The 18,811-nt window shown below is 38.2% G+C and overlaps 1 protein-coding gene and 1 long non-coding RNA gene across 5 annotated transcripts in view; one reads left to right on the top strand and one right to left on the bottom strand.

The window, feature by feature from the left end:
- Window positions 1-2,749: 2,749 nt before the first annotated feature.
- LOC145446355 (uncharacterized) overlaps window positions 2,750-18,811 on the bottom strand; it is a 42,659-nt gene continuing 26,597 nt past the window's right edge. Inside the window, exons 6-8 of the mRNA XM_080324633.1 lie at window positions 3,416-3,472; window positions 3,070-3,356; window positions 2,750-3,010 (exon numbers count right to left, since the gene is read on the bottom strand). Of these exons, the coding sequence (XP_080180759.1) occupies window positions 2,834-3,010; window positions 3,070-3,356; window positions 3,416-3,472 (521 nt within the window). The 3' untranslated portion in view covers window positions 2,750-2,833. The remainder of the gene's footprint in view (window positions 3,011-3,069; window positions 3,357-3,415; window positions 3,473-18,811) is intronic.
- Window positions 4,785-14,904, top strand: LOC145446337 (uncharacterized). Of its 4 annotated transcripts, none has more exons than XR_013917264.1 (4): window positions 4,785-5,569; window positions 6,090-6,217; window positions 9,749-9,865; window positions 14,669-14,904. It is a non-coding gene; the product is annotated as an uncharacterized LOC145446337 (long non-coding RNA). The 4 variants fall into 4 exon arrangements; XR_013917272.1 differs by lacking the exon at window positions 4,785-5,569 and adding an exon at window positions 10,076-10,196 and having other exon boundaries at window positions 5,800-6,217; XR_013917265.1 differs by lacking the exon at window positions 4,785-5,569 and adding an exon at window positions 10,076-10,182 and having other exon boundaries at window positions 5,810-6,217.

Here is an 18,811-nt window from a genome sequence, read left to right as displayed (position 1 = left end):
AACTTGTTGGATCCTCTATAGCAGTGGTTGTCAACCTTTTTGGCTTCCTAAACCCCTTTTTGACCGTTACGGACCCCGCGAACCCCCTCAAGTTTTAGTTGAAATTTGACTCAATTATGGTGCGACCGTCATCTGTTTTGTGAAGATATGAACTGTAGGCTTGTGATAACAGCAAAGAAATGACTTTTCTTGAAAATAGCATCATACTATATATGTAGAAATAGGGTAGACTTTTTCTTATTTCAAAGCTAATTTTGCAGCTGTATTACTTTAAGTACGTGGTCTTGAAAATCTGCGTCTTCAATTTGATATGAACGAGTGCCGAAAATCCATGTCCACAAAGATAGATGGAGGCTCATCTAATATTAACACGTAACGCTTCCGACGACACTTTTGGTGTAATCGCAACGTTTATGGTGTCATCATGAAAAAAAACATATTTTTAATTAACATATCACGTCCAGCCTTGTCATTTTTATCTAGCATCTCATCTTGAAGTTATTCTAAATTAGTGGTTATGTATATCACAGGATAAAATGGATTTCTTGGCGAGGTTTTAATCCCTTCATTCGGAAATAATTGGGGACACTACTTCATACTCCAGGAGTTTCTATTTCAAACGAATGTTCACTAGTTTGATGACACTGACAACTTCAAATCGAAAAGGTTTCTCAAACGTTACGAAGTCACCCTGATGGATCTTAAGATCTCCATATTTTTATTTTTTCCGCAAACTTCAACAAAACGTCTCTAAACAGCAATATGTTTGTATCTGTAGGTTATTGGCTATTTGACAATTAAAATGAATTTTCACAGTAGGATATTTCATCTCAGAAAGTTATTCTGATGATGTGAATAATGAGTTTTTAGCAGTTGGGGAGGAAAACTGCTTCATGCTTTCCCCAATTTAAAAAATAGGTTATCGATCATTTAGCAAATTTAGAGGTCTCACGGACCCCCTGAAATTGCTTCGTGGATCCCCGGCTGAGAGTCACTGCTCTAGAGCTGTTGACTTTGAGTTACATTGCAAATACCTTTGTAATAAGTTCATTCGTACTATTCGGCGTGAAGGAGCTGGCAAAATTGAAGTGAAGTGTAGGGCTTGTATTATGCTACATGAAGACACATATTATTCAAATTCAATTCAATTCAATTCAATTCAATTCTTGACTAGTCTTTTATTACTTTAATTGTAATTTTTTACAATTGGGTTAGCGATGACACACCATCGCCAAGCCAAGAAAGTTATCTAATCTATTGCGCTACAATAAATTACTGAAATACAGAAAAATCCATATCAGGAATGCCTTGCTTGCAACTTCCTATCAATTTCTGCATCACGTTAATAGTGAGAACGCAACAACACAAAATTAAGATTAACCAAGCATGGTACAATATATCGTTGAATCACTATTGAATGTTTATTGCGCTTGCGAATATTATAATTCTCGCTTTCGTCAGCGCTACGATGACTGAGGCATTGGATAGTGCGAGATCGTGAACAGAAATTTACGCCCAGTGGGCTGGATTTGTCATTCCTGATGACAATCTATATTATATTTTTCGCAACAGTGTCAAATAATGTTCCTGCTGGCTCACATAGCCCTCTTAACAACGGAACAACAGTGACTGCGTATGAAGTGTCTTTGTTAGCCGAAAAGTGGCCTTAAATCTTTAAATAAATGATTTCGAAACTTTTTGGAGAGCAACTCCACGACACTCGTGACACAAGCTTCACACATCGAAAGAAATGCATTTCGGATATTATGATGGTGCGCTATTCTAATGAAAAATGACCTACATATATCCTCTTACTGACAATCGAACCCATATGAAATACAGAAGACTACGAGATCAGGCGAATGGATCATGCTCATTAATGATAGCATGGAAATTATCCAGACGTAAGTAGTTCGGCAATAGAAAACAATGATTTTCTGAGTGCGTGCAGTTGCAATCTATGAGGTTGTGTTTTCGTAAAGAATGCTGGAATACGGGGTGGGAAAATCTGCTCCTTTCAGTAAAGCAAAAGATGTATATTTTGGTCGCCAGACCTTATGCAAATCACATAATAGGAACATGCCCCGTGTGAGGATCGAACTCACGACCTTGAGATTATGAGACTCACGCGCTGCCTACTGCGCTATCTAGGCGGTGGACACCATATTGGAAAGATTACACTCAATCGTTGTATCACATTGCGCTAATTGACTGTTATTTTTAATATCGGTTGTTCTGTTCATTTCAACTCCCTCAAAATTCTAGCCTTCTTATTGCCAGCTCCAAACACGAAGGCTATTGCCTCTACAACAATATTGAGTATTTGTGATGTATAAAACGAGTAATTTATGCTACAAACGTAATGTGGTGGATTTTTGTGGTGTGATTTTTGTGGTCTTATAAATTAGCATCAGGGTTCCCAAGGTAAATAACGGTTTACAACTATGGCACCATGTAAGTGATCATGGTCACTAAACTTTGAATACTATTTATTGGATATCATATTCTACAATTCTGCAGCGTTTCATTTTCACGTGAAAAAAACTGGTTAAATTCTCATATAATCTTGCTATATACAGTCTATTGGGAACCATTAATAATTACGGGACGGAAGCGAAATCATCGAACAGAAGCGTGAAAATTAACTCAAAGGATTGGAATCTAGGATTGGAATCTTGGCGCCCGCGGATGCCTGTCGGCAATATGTAACTCTCAGGCACTTCCTGCTTTCTTGAAAATAAAACTCAAATTGTGGTACAATCGTGATTCACAACATCGATTCATTCGTCAAAGGAACTGATGAATTGAATTCATAGAGTATACTAAATTCCAATCACTGAACGACCTCACAAATAACAATCTCGGTGGTCTCCATATGGCCGCGAGTATAAAACCCTTGACCTTCATCACGCAATCGCATTGTCGTCCGGACTACCGCGCACTGGTTGTGCTCCACAGGTTCCCAGATCGCGTAAGGCGCAGGACTGCCGTCAGCATATACAGTGCGAATCTGAAAAGCCGAGAAAACTGATAAAAAATGAGAGAAGACAAGCCAAACGTGCAAGAGACCTCCGAACTGTAACGAAATCCTATCCAGCTATAGACACCTGGATTCTCGAGTTGATTCAATCGTAGGATCAATGGCCTCAAGTAAAATTGCAAAATCTCAAGATGCTCCGGCGAATAGACGTAAGCCAACCGGCCCTCGCTCGATGCGCAGATATGACGGGCTTCTCCACATGTCATCCCAACCCCGTGTCGGAATTCAATCCAGAAGCACTTTTCCTGGTACGTTACACGACAAAATTCCGCCCTCGCCCTGAGAGCTGTTACTCTTTTCTGCGCGTTCGAAATAACTTGAAGACATCGTAAATAATCTAACTTCGTTTACTTCAAGAATGCGAAAAAGTCTTACATCTGCTTATAGGAAGAACATCCAGGATCTTCCAGTTATCGGAAATGGTTGTAGAATCTATGTGAAAATGACCCGAGTGTTTGCCGCTATAGTCTTGAAAAATTATGAAGTCCATCTGCACTCACTGTCCCATCGGTATCCTGCAACTTTTCCTTCCGCATTGTACTGTAGCGCTTGATGCAGTTTAGAGATCGCTTCCGAAGGTGCTAAAAAGTATGCGATATTGGTTGTTATTTCAATTCACTGAAACTCAACAGAAGTCCTTATTCAAATTAAAGACATCTGCGATCCTCTGCGCGAGCCTTAGGAGCTTAGAAACCGCTAAAATAACATGTAAGTGAATTACGAAACTTCTTACACTGTAAATCCATTGATTGGAAATAGAAGTAATGATTTCCACCATAGCTTTGGGAGCATATCAGATAAGCGGCACTTTCAGATACCCAAATTGTGCTTTCGCACCCATCCCAATGGATGAAATTGAGTCACTCACACAAATACTAGAGATATTTCAGGGATGTAGTTCGGGATTTCGGGGGATGGTACACCAATAGTACCCACTACACTGTAAACGAAAATGGTGTGTTTTCGCAATTCACACCCTAGCGTAGGGTGTGTTTTGGGTCATCACACCTATTGGGTACTAAATTTGTCATTTACACCTAAGCTATTGGTGGAAATGAGCCGAACACACCCCTACACACATATACCATAAGATATACACCCCAAGCATTGGCATTTGGGGTGAATTGTTAAAGATTACACCTTTTGTCAGACAAATATGAAGTTTGGGATTCAATCCGCGCTAGCCGCTTCCACAAAACTTGACTGTTGAAGTTTTAAGTCTGTGTCGGTCAGAAGCCTGGTTAAGCAGGCAGGGGTGCGGCAAGTCGGCATTCTTGTTAAAAATTCAGTCGAATCACTGTACTGATCATTGTATGGGCAGTGGGCACTTGAGAACTTCTCTGCTGTGTCTAACTGTAGGTCGTGTAGGACATATTCTCTTTGGGGTTGAATTATCCACCGAAAATGCGTGTTTTCGCCCACTTTATTGTTGTCCATGTCTTTAAGGCTTCTTGGGTAGGCTTCGGCAATGTTCCATTGTTCAGTTTTTATGGATTTAACCCGGTTTGATCAAGTAAATTCGCCTACGCATATAGTTTCAGCTTCAGTGACAAATAAGCATTCGTTGTATAAGTTCGTGTGCTACATTGACATGAATTAATAATAGCTAAGTCCGCAATATCATATTGTAATGCACATTTATCGTGCACTGCGGTACTCGTACTTTGGCTGAAATTTCACCCTGTCTACTATAGTGTGACCGATGTATATCTCAAGTGTGTGGCAAAAATACGACACATTATGAAGTTGTCACGATACCGGTTTATAATTTCTTTCATGTCACGTCAAATGCACAATTGTACATTGTACGTAGCCTATATGTACAAAATATATCGGGCCTATTCCGCACAGCATTAGTGTATAACCACAATATAATGCAGGTTAAGGGTATTTAGAGCTGGGAATACTAGAAGGAGTTAAATTTCAGCCACAAACTTATATGAGCAGTACGCAATATGGGCGTAGCAAGAATTCAAATTAGAATGGAACACCAGGTTACGTCACGGAACAATCATTGAATTGGGCGAAAGAGGGACTAAATTGGGCAAAGTTTCCTGGTTATTTTCATATCTATATTGATGTGTTATTCACTATTTGGTAGCTTTATGAATTGCACACTAAGCCTAACCGACAATTCGCATACAGCTTTCGGATCGTATCAATGGTTCGATCTATGAACATAAATCTAGTACTGCAAGACTTTTTGAAGCTTATTATGATGCAATCTGCAGCTTCACAGCTATCAAATCCATATTTCCGATAAATCAATTATAGTATACATACAAATATGCCGGAGATCCTTAACTTCAATATAGTTATTACATCAGTGAGTCAATTGTCACATCATAATGGAATATACAAACCGTCGTCACCAGAACAGCTGCTGCTATGTTTGGCTACAGCTATGTAAAATGTTTCGTTATATGCCGTATTTCCGCGCTTAAGAGACCAGACTGGCTATCGACTGACCGCATTAGTCGTCGTGAATCTGTGAAGAAAGCCTCTTTCGAGATTGAAAATATCTGGATGGTGAGCTACATTTCGTATCTGTACTATTGTAGTAAAGAACATTTGTTCCGTTGCGTTTCCAGTACAGATCCGATTCCTGTTACTCAGTGTCGCAGCTGTACTGAACAGAATTATATGTAGCAAGTTGGAATTTTAAACGTACCGGTAGTGACGATACATTGAATTCACATAAATTGTTGTATCACCAGTACCGATACCAAGTTCCAAGATACAGTAGCTCAATGTCTCTAATGGAGATACTGTTGACAGGTCCAGCATTAGCTATGATTATAAACTACGGTAATTTGGGTTTGAGCGACATCGTTCGTAAGTGCATTGAAAAAAAAATCGACTCGATTGTCGTTATATTGATTACCAAAGCACATCACGACCTGTTTAAGTGTAAAGGGTAGCCTACCACTGACTATGCAGAGCTATGTTTATAGGCCTATCACCCTGTCATTATCACTGAGCTATATACACATTATATATTATGTTATGTTATGGTAGGAAGGTAAACATATTATCTATTCTACTTCAGACTTGCATGGGCAAAGATCGCAAATTTGGGGCTCTTGAAGAATGAAATTATTGATTTCTCCTCATGAGAAAACAAGTGTAACATACAAACAGCAAAGGGCTGAAGCATATGAAGCAATGGTATCTGAGGTGAGCAATGGACATTTGATGAAAGTATGGAATGTAAACGTGGAATGGCAGCGACCGATTTTGCAGCTTCGTTCCGCTTCGCTGAAGCTTTACTCAGACTTATTTTACTGCAGCTACTGTAGAATTTCTGGCAGTCCAAAAGTTGTCTTCCAGAGCTCAGAATTTACTGAATCCGGTCTTGATCGAAAGCTACTGTCGCACTGATTTCGAAAATATCAATCAAAATATGGTGAAGCACCGTACTGAGATGAAAATCCACCCTCAACATCTAAAATCTGCATTGTTTAGAACAATCGGATGACCGCAAAACAATGACCATAACAATGACCCATTGCGGCTCTTCGATTGTTCGGACAATGCCGATAATTCAGACTTGGAGGGCGAATTCTAAGCGGTTCAGTGCCTGATCATATTTTTATTTACATTTTCGGAATCAGTACGACAGTGGCTTTCGATCAAGACTAGGTCCAGTAAATTCTGAGCTCTGGAAGACAACTTTTGGATTGCAAGAAATCCTACAGTAGCTGCCGTAAAATAAGTCTTAGTAAAGCTTCAGCGAAGCGGAACGAAGCTGCAAAATCGGTCGCTGCCATTCCACGTTTACATTCTATAATGAAAGCTTTCGATCCCCGTAAATTGGGGCCAGTAAATGTTAATGATATTATGACATGGGTGAAAACATGACGATGCTATATTGCTATCACTATGAATATGAGAGACTTGACTAGGAACAGGCTTACCTCATTGAACATATTTTGCAGTGGCCAACTCAGACTATCTGTTAAGAGTATGTGACCCATCAACCAGACTACTTCTTTTGAAACTACTTCTCTGAGTTCTGTTCATATATTTATTTTAATTTGAAGCAGCTTGACATGGATTTGACATTGCCACTTCTATATGCTTGTCATTGAGTAGAAATTGACATCTATCGCTTGAGTAGCAATGCGCACTACTGCGGTCAACTCGGTGTGCAACAATGCACGGATTAGCTGGGTCTTCAATGTTTTGACCAATATGAAGAGGCAAACATAGCCTTGCCAAAGTTTATCAAACTATCCTTTCGATCAATATAAACAAATCATAATATATGCACTTCTTGACTCATGATATGACATACACACGATCTGTGCATATGCACAAATCTGCTTTTTGTTAGATTCAAGGACTGATTGCTATTAATACCAGACTCTTACTCTGTGAATGTGAAATCAAATATGTTGTTGGTGAGTAATATACTATGCGTAGGATAGTTACAAAATTGTACTTTAACTCGCTTATTTACAAGCATAAAGCAAGTCAAGGCTACAACATCAGTACACATTTCGGATGTCGTGGGCCTTTCGAATCCAATCCAAATTGTCAACTAAACGTTTACCGCATGCCTCATGGTTATTTTTTCAATTTTAGGATGCTGCTATACAAGCTAATATCATGGAATTTCAACCAAATCGATGTCACATTTAACGTTAGAAGCGTATGCTGCGAAACAGTAAAGGATCGTTATCAAACAGCTTATATTCCAATGTAATCATTATCTTTCAGCTAATTTGCAAATTTCCATGTATAGGCTAAAGCAGTGGTTCCCAACGTGGGCGATATCGCCCCCCAGGGGGCGAATTGGCGGTCTAGGGGAGCGAAAATGACGAAGGGGGCGAAAATGGACAAAGGGGGCGACGGAGGGCGAAAATAGGAAGGGGCGATAGGGGGGCGATGACGCGTCAAAACGGCTGGCCTTTTTTTTTAGTCAACCCACGGAAATTTAGTTACAAAAGTATGTCAAATTAGCCATCGAGCCGAAAATTTGACCTTTTTTTTTAGTCAACCCGCCGGTGATTACAGTTTGTATGCCCAATTTTCGGTACACAAAATTTTTGGGGCGATGATCGGTGTTGACCTTGAAAAGGGGGCGATGGGTCGAAAAAGGTTGGGAACCACTGGGCTAAGGCAAGTCAAGGTTTCCTAATCAGACCTATATCTGCGGTCGCTTTGAATCCATTCTGAAAGTCAATATTGCCCAACTAGAAAACGTTTCGTGTTTTGGATTAATACCAAGTAGTCAAATTTAAATCAAGTCAATGCATCTCTTTCTCTGATTATTTTTTAAATTTTAGGATGCTGCTTAAAGACTGCATGCTCCAAGAGCAAGATTATATCACTGGAACTAACCGAGTTTAGGAGTGTGCTGCGACAACTAAAAGACTCGTTATCAAGCCAGCGGGTATGACAACTTTGTTAACGACACCTGATGTCAACTTTCGTAGTCGCATATATGAAGTAAACCAAAGCAGAGATGGTCAAAGTTACTAGCGTTGCTACTCAAGTCTATGTAGAAATACCCCGTCAATTTATACTCGATTACAAGTAGATGCAACAGTTCCCAATACAAGTCAAAACTACGTCAAGTGGAAGTAGAATACGAAATGTCGGAAAAATAGTCAAGTATGGTAAGTAGTTTTTCGGAAGTTTGTACTTTGAAAATTGCAATATGAATCTTCGCGACTAATATAAAATTACTAATGGCATATGACACTACTAACAGGAACAATCTTCAAAAATATATTCAGTTATTCCTGGTACAGGTGGTGTTGCTAGACTTTGACAACTAGATATTCTAGTTGTCTAATTATACTGATTGAAACTATTCTGATTTGTGAAATGTTTCTATGCTCTAATTCTAATTCTAATCGAATTGATGAAATCTTTCTATGGTCTACGGTTATTTTAATTCTAATCTAATGTCTGGGTTTCCTGAAAAGGCTACAGGAGAACTGCAGAATGCGAAACGAGCCAAGCTTGCGGTGCAGTAGGGGTGTTCAAAAATGACTTTTTATTCTCAAATTCTACTCGCTACTTGATAAAATTGTTAGGTTACCTTATTGAAGCTTGCACACTAAATTTGGTTTGATTCCAACCAGCAGCCGCATTGCTACTGGAGAACAAAGTTTTTTTAATTTATTATATTAAAATGAGTCAAAATTTTCTGTTCACCCATGAAATTGTTGTCTATAAACGATGCCCACCAAATTTGCCACAATTCAAACCAGCCGGAGCGGAGTTACTGATGTCGAAAAATTTGGATTTGAATAAAATAGTATTTACGGTGGGCACAGCTGTAATAACTGATTAAAGAATCGGTCACCGTAAAAATACTATTATATTAAAATCCAATATTTTTCAACGGCAATAACTCCGCTTCCACTAGTTGGAATTGAGCCAAATCGGTTGAGCAATGTTTCTATAGAAAACCTAACAATTTAATATGGTGAACAGAAAATTTCAAATCTTCTTTTATTTATTTTCATATAATAAATAAAAAACTTTCTTCTCCTGTAGCTACTGGTTGGAATCGAACCAAATTTGGTGTGCAGGCTTAAATTAGGTAACCTTACAATTTTATCAAGTAGCCAGTACGATTTGAGAAAAAAATCCATTTTTGAAAACCCCCAGCGCACATATCAGATGAGTTTAGAATCCAATCCAAATTGTCAACTAAACGTTTATATCTCATGGTTATAATTTCAATTTTAGGATGCTACTATACAAGATCATGTCAGGGCATTTCAACCAAGTCGACGTCGCATTGAACCATAAAACCGTATGCTGCGAAACAGTGATGGATCGTTATCAAACAGCACATATTGCAAGGTAATCATTAGTATCCAGCTAATTTGCTAATTTCCATGTATAAGGCAAGTCAAGGTTTTCTAATCAGACCTGTATCTGCGGTCGCTTTGAATCCATTCTGAAAGTCAATATTGCCCAACTAGAAAACGTTTCGTGTTTTGCATTAATACCAAGTAGTCAAATTTAAATCAAGTCCATGCCTCTCTTTCTCTGATTTTCTTCTAATTTTAGGATGCTGCTTAAAGACTGCATGCTGCAAGAGCAAGATTATATCATAGGAACTAACCGAGTTTAGAAGTTTGCTGCGAAAACTGAAAGACTCGTTATCAAGCCAGCAGGTATGACAACTTTGGTAATGACTAGGGCAATTTTTTTTGACCTAAAACATGGAAGATTTTGACCTAAAAAATCTAAATTTTGACCTTTTTTGACTTAAAAAAACTGAAATTTGACCAAATTTTGACCTCACGTATGCAAATTATTTGTTTTCGCATATAATGTTAAAATTGTACTACTTATCTTCATTTCTGGTTGGAACTGTCTGTCCTTACAAAGTAGATTGGCCTGAAAAAACGTTTTTGGCTCTATGAAGAATTCCAGTAGTTACATTACGTATTCTGGTGGAAATAATTAAAATTTGTTGTAGTACAACGAAAGATCCTTTCCTACATTTTCGGGTAGAAAGTGTCTGTCCTTACTACGTAGCTTGCCAAGAACGGAGAAAGAACGTTCAACAGCAGCATTTGTTGGCTGACAACACTCAAGTTGTGCGCACACTGCTGGTGACAAACCGTGTTGCTTCATTCTGACAATGTTGTCTATATCACAATTTTTAAGCTTGCGCTTCTTGATATAAGAACCATGCAATGTCCAAGCATTCTTGCTTCAGCTAGGATATTGTGGTACGTTGACCATAAAACCATGTCCATTAGGGTTATGAGTAGAAAAAAAATTTCAAAATTTTGTGTGGCCTGTAGTCACAAATGATGAGCTTTTGTGTCCTGATTTCAAAACTCACAAAAGTTAAGACTGTTTGAACAAAAACCTCCCGCACAAAAAATTTCCAGTTTTCACTGTATGGAGGATAGGCTTTCTTTTGTAGATACAGACTATATAATTTATTTATCTACTGATTTGAATTTAAGTGACCCAATTCCAATTGCGAAGATTTAAAATAGTATTTTGGCACATTTTGAACGCCCAGATTGAATTATTCCTATCGTGTTCTTGTTTACAGTCAATATTAAATAATTAATAAATAATTATTAATTCCGATTTTAGATGTAGACTGTATATATCGTATAATTTCAATTTGTCTGGCAAAAATCAAACTGGGTGTTCGAAAAGGCGAAAGTAGAACAACTCTAGGTATTTTCAGCGGTCTAGAAAAATGCTTAGAAGAATATGATGTACAGGAAAATTTGAAAAACTCATATATCATATGTGACACCGTAGCATCTGTTGATCCTGGACGGCAGAATGGCGTTGTTTCGAAACTGCGAAATGCAATGATGAGCATGGGTTTTCATATCCCTTGCCAACATCATATTATCGATTCTTAAAGCATATATTAAAGTTCTTCGGTCCAACGTCTTGAAGAAATCCAACTCTCAGCTACAAATTGAGATGATGTGGTAAAACACTACGAAAACTAGGTGCAGTCCACCAAGCACGAATTTCAGATGAAAATATTAGAAAACCGAGGATGTATAGATGATTTTAAGTTTATCTATGGCATGTGCAGAGCATGCCGTTCTTTCAAATAAAATAGTATAGATTACCACTGACAAATGGCATAAACTTCCATCTCTACGCAATGCGAGAGGGTGCTCAAGGGTTGCGTTGCGTACTTCCACTTCCTCAGATAGAGAATAACTCTAAAGAGGCTTATTTATCGCGAATGCGTGTCAGGAAGACTGGTATTCTAACCAGATGTCTAAAGATGGAATATACTAGAGCCCGACCGATTATCTGTTCGTCGATAATATCGAGACGATATCACACTTTGAAAGAATTATCGGTATCGGCCATTGGAGTTGAAAAATTAACGGCAATTTGCGTGTGACGTCACAACATGGCGGAAGGAAGCCAGAAAACTATAATCTTTGATCGCTAGACTGAGAATATTGATATATTTCATATAGCTTACACTTTACAGGTGTCCAGATGCAGCCTTTCTAGTGCATTTCATGTTCAAGTGTAACAATAGCTGTAAAGATGTTCAATTCAAATAAATGCCCTCTGAAGATTTGCTTATGTAGGCTATACATCCAACTTCTTTTGAATATCGGCTGAATGTATTGGGGTTATCGGCTAAGGTGTGAGATATTGGTTTTATCGGTATCGACCCAAAAATCCAATATCGGTCGGGCTCTAGAATATATCAAAGATTATTTGCTGCTATCTTTGCGGTCGAATGTCCTGCAGCGATAAAGTGCCCCAAAACCCCATTGGAAGTCGGATATGTCCGTCGTAGATGTCCCTGGCTTTAACATAATAACAGAAAGGGAAGTCAAATTGATGAATGAACTTTACAATAAATGTAAAAGGACATATATTTGAAGATCAAATTTGTAGCAAAGAATATCTTTGAATTTTAAATTTTTTCCATATTTGGACCAGTGTCGAAAATTGATGTTAGTTTGTGCGGGACATTTTTTTCGATTTGAACAAAATGATTATAATTTTATTAATTTATACCAAAATGTTCATCAATTCCTGCTACAGGCAAAATTTTTTTTTTAGTCATAACCCTAATGTCCATATTTGTTTCATTTGTCCCTTTATGATTCACAATGAGCAGACGATGGTCCGTTTACAACGGTAGGCCTATAAAGTAGGCTACAAGCTGTAAAATATCAAATGATAAGTTTACCGACAGCGCAAAATCTACGATACAAACGAAATGCAGAGGTCAAAAAATGTTTGACTCTGTAAACAATTTTGACAAATTTTGTAAACAATTTTGACAAATTTTGACCTAACGCTACAATTTTGACCTAATTTTGACTTTTTTTGACATGTCAAAAAAATCGCCCTAATAATGACACCTGATGTCAACTTTCGTAGTCGTATCTATGAGGTAAACCAAAGCAGAGATGGTCAAAGTTACCAGCGTTGCTACTCAAGTCGATGTAGAAATACCAACTTCAATTTATACTCGATTACAAGTAAATGCAACAGTTCCCAATACAAGTCAAAACTACGCCAAGTGGAAGTAGAATACGAAATGTTGGAAAAATAGTCAAGTATGGTACGCAGATTTTCAGAGGATTCTACCTTGAAAATTGCGATATGAATCTTCGCGACTAATATAAAATTACTAATGGGCATGGCATATGACACTACTAACAGCAAGAATCTTCAAAAATATATTCAGTTATTTCTGATATAGGCGGTGTTGCTAGTATTCTAGTTGTCTAATTATCCTAATTGAAGCTATTCTAATTTGTGAAATGTTTCTATGCTCTAATTCCAATTCTAATCGAATGTATGAAATCTTTCTATGGTCTAATTTTAAGTCTAATCTAATGTCTGGTTTTCCTGGAAATGCTACAGGAGAACTGTATAGTGCGAAACAAGCCAAGCTTGCTGTACAGTAGGGGTGTTAAAAATGAATCTTTATTCTCAAATTCTTCTGGCTACTTGGTAAAATTGTTAGATTACGGAATTGAAGCCTAAACACCAAATTTGGTTCAATTCCAACCAGTAGCCGCATTGCTACTTGAGAAGAAAGTTATTTTATTTATTATTTAAAAATTAGTCAAATAATTCAAAATTTTCTGTTCACCCATGAAATTGTAAGGTTGTCTATAGAAACGATGCCCACCAAATTTGCCTCAAATCAAACCAGCCGAAGCGGAGTTATTGATTTCGAAAAATTTGGATTTGAATAAAATAGTATTTACGGTGGGCACAACAGTCATAAATGATTAAAGAATCGTTCACCGTAAATACTATTTTATTCAAATCCAAAATTTTGTGACGGCCATAACTCCGCTTCCACTGGTTGGAATTGAGCCAAATCGGTTGAGCATTGTTGCTATAGACAACCTAACAATTTAATGGGGTGAACAGAAAATTTTAAATCTTTTTTCGTTCATTTTCATATAATAAATAAAAAACTTTCTTCTCCTGTAGCAATACGGCTACTTGTTGGAATCAAACCAAATTTGGTGTGCAGGCTTCAATTAGGTTACCTAACAATTTTATCAAGTAGCCAGTAGATTTGAAAGAAAAAGTCATTTTTGAACACCCCTACTGTACAGTAGACATTTGCTATTCTCATGCTCATAAGATGAACTATGATTTGATAATAACGGAGTTTGATTCAACTTTTGGCGATTTCAGTAATTCTAATTCTAATCTAATTTAAAAAAAACTGTTAGCTAGAATTATAATTTTAATCTAATTTCCAACTGTGTAGCTCAAATTTTAATTCTACTCTAATTCGAAAAAAAAACTTGTAGTTGTAATATAATTCCAATCCAATTTGGAAAAAGGGAACGTTTTCTAGTTGTCCAAGTCTGCCTGTTACATGCGGTTTGCATGAAAACTATCCATCAATTTCCATCTTGTCGATGCCTAATTGTCCACACATACAGTGATCGTGTGTGAACATGTTTCCTATAGCGGTAAGTTCACCCTATCGGACCACAGTCTGTGCTGCAATTCCTTAGCAAGTGTAACATCTGATTTTTTGTAAGTACTTTGTGAAAATATATATACTTTGTAATGGCTTTTATTTTTGTGGTCTTTCATTAAGTTATGCATGTTAGCATATGTGCCTGTTATTTGGGTTGTGAATATGCATTTTGATTTCAGGATGATGCCACAAGTTCTTGCTGAAGATAGTGACTCAGCCTTCGCCGTACAAGAGTGTTTTTCGGAAACCTGGAGGAGGCGACTTCCCAATACTACATGGGCAATGTTCTTCGAGCAGTATTTTCAGTGAATTTTTTTCTCCGTCGCTGGGATCTCTGTTTTTGTTATTTCACGAAATATGTTTCCATTTTATGTTATTATGGTTCAATTGATATCGAATATATGCAATCAAGAAAGTTTATTTGCAATAGCGTGCCATTTGGAAGAAGATGCAGGATTTCAAGTGGGGTGTATATATTGAAATTCCGCCCCAATCAATTCTAATGGCTAGGGTGAGATATCCGATATACACCGCAAGGAATGGGGTGGATTCTGGTCATTCACACCGGCAGGGTTACGTAAGTTCTGTTTTCGTGTACCACCTTTTGGGGTGTGTATAACCACTCTTTTCGCTAAGAGTGTACACTCCTGGGATATATCTTCATAGTAATTGTGACCTAATTCACAGTCAGTGCAGAAGTGCGAAAGCGCAATTCGCCACCTGAAAGTGTCATTCATCTGATCCACACGCTACACTGGGATATATGAATGCGGCGGGCTAACAATCACCCAGAATTGATATGAAAGCAGAATTCCCTGCCATGTAGGGCTGCCTTCTCCCGTTGAATCTTATGTTTTGTTGAGCATTTGGTAGCATATATAAGATTTTCATTTAGAGCAGAAGCAGGAAACATACGGCCCGCGACTGGATTTTGAGCGGCCCGCCGACAGATTCTGGTCTTACATAATAATTTGGCCCACAGCCACAGTCTGCCAAATTTTATGCGTCACGGAATGAACCCAAGTTTGCCGACCTGAGGAGTATGGCCATGAAACTATTTGTTATATTCAGGTTTACATATACATTTGCGAAAAAACAATTTTGATCATGCACAATGAACAATGTAAAGCTGCATTCAATTTAACTGATGTTCACGTGCAGTCTGTACCTACTAAGAGTTTTTCCGCCCAACATGCTGCTTGAGTTCCAAGAACTCATCCACAACTTGGATCGGCCACAGATGTCTCATTGACCTCAACAGCTACTCAAGTCACGGGTATTAATTCATAAAACACTGTCTCTATACCTTAAACTTGAGGTTCGCAATAAATAGGATTAATCCCTGGTATAGGTATCGATTCAAAAAACCGGCCTGCCAAGTACTTAATTTTTCGATACCAGGCCCGCCGACTAAAGAAGTTGCACGCCCCTGATATAGACTGTATGAATAGTAGCTGTGAATAGCCTACAACTGATCTTATCACTATGGCTGTACCTTGTCTGATTAGTTCCTCATTTCTCATCGAGGTTTCGTCGAACCCTTCGGAGAGCTGCAAGTCCACTGCACCAACAGCTCCTCGCTCTTCGATTTATGATCCACAAAACCGACTTCAATTAACTCTGGCAAGTAATGTGAAAGCGTTTACTAAATATATGCAAACATATGATTAACGACGGCATGCAAAATTGTTTCATTGTGGCACAGCTCGAATTATTCACTATGCATGCCTTTCTAGATACTATTCCTTTTTTCGTCTTTTATCAGTTTTTATAGCATGGACTCTCTGATAACCTAATATGTATGCATCATTAAAACACGACGTATAGCCCATCCTGTATAATTAAAATGTAGAAAAAAACAATCGAAGTGTTGCTCTTATGTTTGAGACAGCAACTATTACTGAGATGCATCTTACTAATTTTCCCATTACACACTGTACTGATTACTCTCATTACTAATAGACATTGGTCATAAACGAAATTTAGGAAGTAGTCAAATAGCATATGTCTAGTCTACATGCACTCAGTCAAGTAATCAGGCACTAGGACTTGCAGTCTTTCTTGATCTTTTGTTCGAGCCAAGTAGCTAAGTTACACTACGAATATTTTTAATTTTGTCAAGTGGGAAGGAGCGTTTGGTTATATTTACATCAATTCTACAACCAGACGATATATTTGCTCTGTCACAATATCATGGTATAATTCCAAAAATCGCATCAATTTGTGACTGTATGGCGAATATGCATATTGCTTCTTTCTTCCTCTATGCAACTGAATCGTAATTTGCAAATAATGTCCAATTCTATCTATGTCAGGGTTGCCAACCTTTTCGACCAAAGGGAAACATGACATTTACGAACCAATGCGCGGGCAACTTGAATGTTGATGACCTTTTATTTAGTTTTCCGATAGGAACGAACCGAATTAGGTAACATTAAAAACAAGACTTATACAACTGCGCTTTCAAATTGATAACAATTATGACATGAAAACTCCGGTTGCAACTGTACAGTGTGCAGTCATGCTCTGGTCGCGCGAAGCACGAAATATTTTTCAAGGTAATGAATGAATTCGATCAATAAATATATAACTTGCATATATTGGGGGTCGCCTCTGTATAGCAATGGGCTCATTTGGCAAGGACAGGATTGTTTGGGGTTTTAGATATAGCAATATCGACGGTTTCAGTGAACATTCCTCAGTCATTTTTTGCAAATGTTTCATCGCCGATGATCTCGCTTCGAGCGCACAAGCGAAGTCGCATGTTGTACGACACGTTATCTCCTAATTGCGAGCACAGTTGGACTCAATTCTGTAAATTACGCGTATTTATAATTTCCAGGAAGGATTCTAATACTAAATGCAAGAAATGTGACAATAAATCATGCGAAGTGCTAAGAAAAATTTCAAGTCAAATAAATCTGCTACGGAATATTCTACTTTATGGTCATATACGAAGATTTGCGAAGAATGTGGCTGGTCCCTGGTTACGTCAAGCCGAATTCAGCACAAGGCCGCTAGTAAAATTGTTCAACTTTTTTGGCCAACATATGAGTTCAAACATACCGTTAAAACATACCGTACCAAATTCATCGATTCAACTCAAGTCCATAGCAAGCGGACTTCGTGATTTATTTTTCGTCAGCGGCTACCTGACCGGTCAAAAACAGGTCAAAATTGACTGTACTTTACCAAAGTTTAGTGCGGTCCCCATTCGCCATAGTTTGGACGTATCTGAATATGTTTGGCCATTAATTGCTCAGTCAAAAAATGGTTGCGCGGTAAAAAGCACATTATTTTAGTCACAGGCAACTTTTCCATAGGGGGAATTTTAGCTCAAATATCAGCCAAGTGGGGCACGAGACGAAAAAGGTTGGGAAACACTGATCTAAGGCGTCTAGTGTGCTCTGTTTGCGTTTACAAAATGTTCGCACCTTCTTCAGGTGGTACAATGGATCACGTCTTGAGAGGAATGGAATCCAATCAACCACTGGGGTATATAACTGCATAAGTATTGGTGTGACTCGATTTCATTCATTCGAATGCGAGTGAATGCACTATGATGTACCAGAAAGTGCTGTATATCATCCGTGGTAACTGCTCACTGCCATAAAAAGTACAATCTACCCACTAATGACCTATTTTGCAGTGGAAGAGCGCAGAGTATAATATCAATATCTCACTTCGCCATTAAATGATTATAGGAATTGCCTTATTTGCCAAATTAATGGCGCATCATACACAACACTCCTTCTGCGGTGTGACCGACCGGCGGGTTGAACATAAACTGGTCCACACCCGTTCGTCGAACGGTTGTCATCATCGCCATACAGCAGCAATTGCGATCAGGAAATTCAGCTCCCCACTTCACGTAATCCGCTTCGGTGTCATCGGGTATAAAAACCTTTCTTACCTGTAGTGGTGTAGGATTTGTTAGAATGATAATAAAGTGATAGTGACTGATAACGAAAAGTGGCCAGTAACGAATAATCTCTGCTTTTTCGGAGTACTCAAGCAGGTTTTGCTTCTGCTAGCACTGTAGTCAGTCAAGTGGTAACATTCATACAATCATACTACATTTACCTCTACTTGACTGTTTGACGCAAAAATATTTACCTTCTTATGTCTACACCTTTGTCAGGTGGACGGGAATTTTGAGGAAATATTTTACACGCAAGTGTCAAGGACGTAGTTTATTTTTGTCCTTGATGTTTTTGTGGCATATACACCGACTAATGATATACATACACACGATCTGTGCATATGCATACCACGAGTGCATGATGTGCATATGCCGCTGGACAAGGCAGGTGCAGATATAG

Source organism: Botryllus schlosseri, chromosome 1 (genome assembly GCF_051294905.1).
Source record: "Botryllus schlosseri isolate E-star chromosome 1, Bs_hap1, whole genome shotgun sequence".
Taxonomy (NCBI): domain Eukaryota; kingdom Metazoa; phylum Chordata; class Ascidiacea; order Stolidobranchia; family Styelidae; genus Botryllus; species Botryllus schlosseri.
This window is presented reverse-complemented; position numbering and strand designations above follow the sequence as displayed.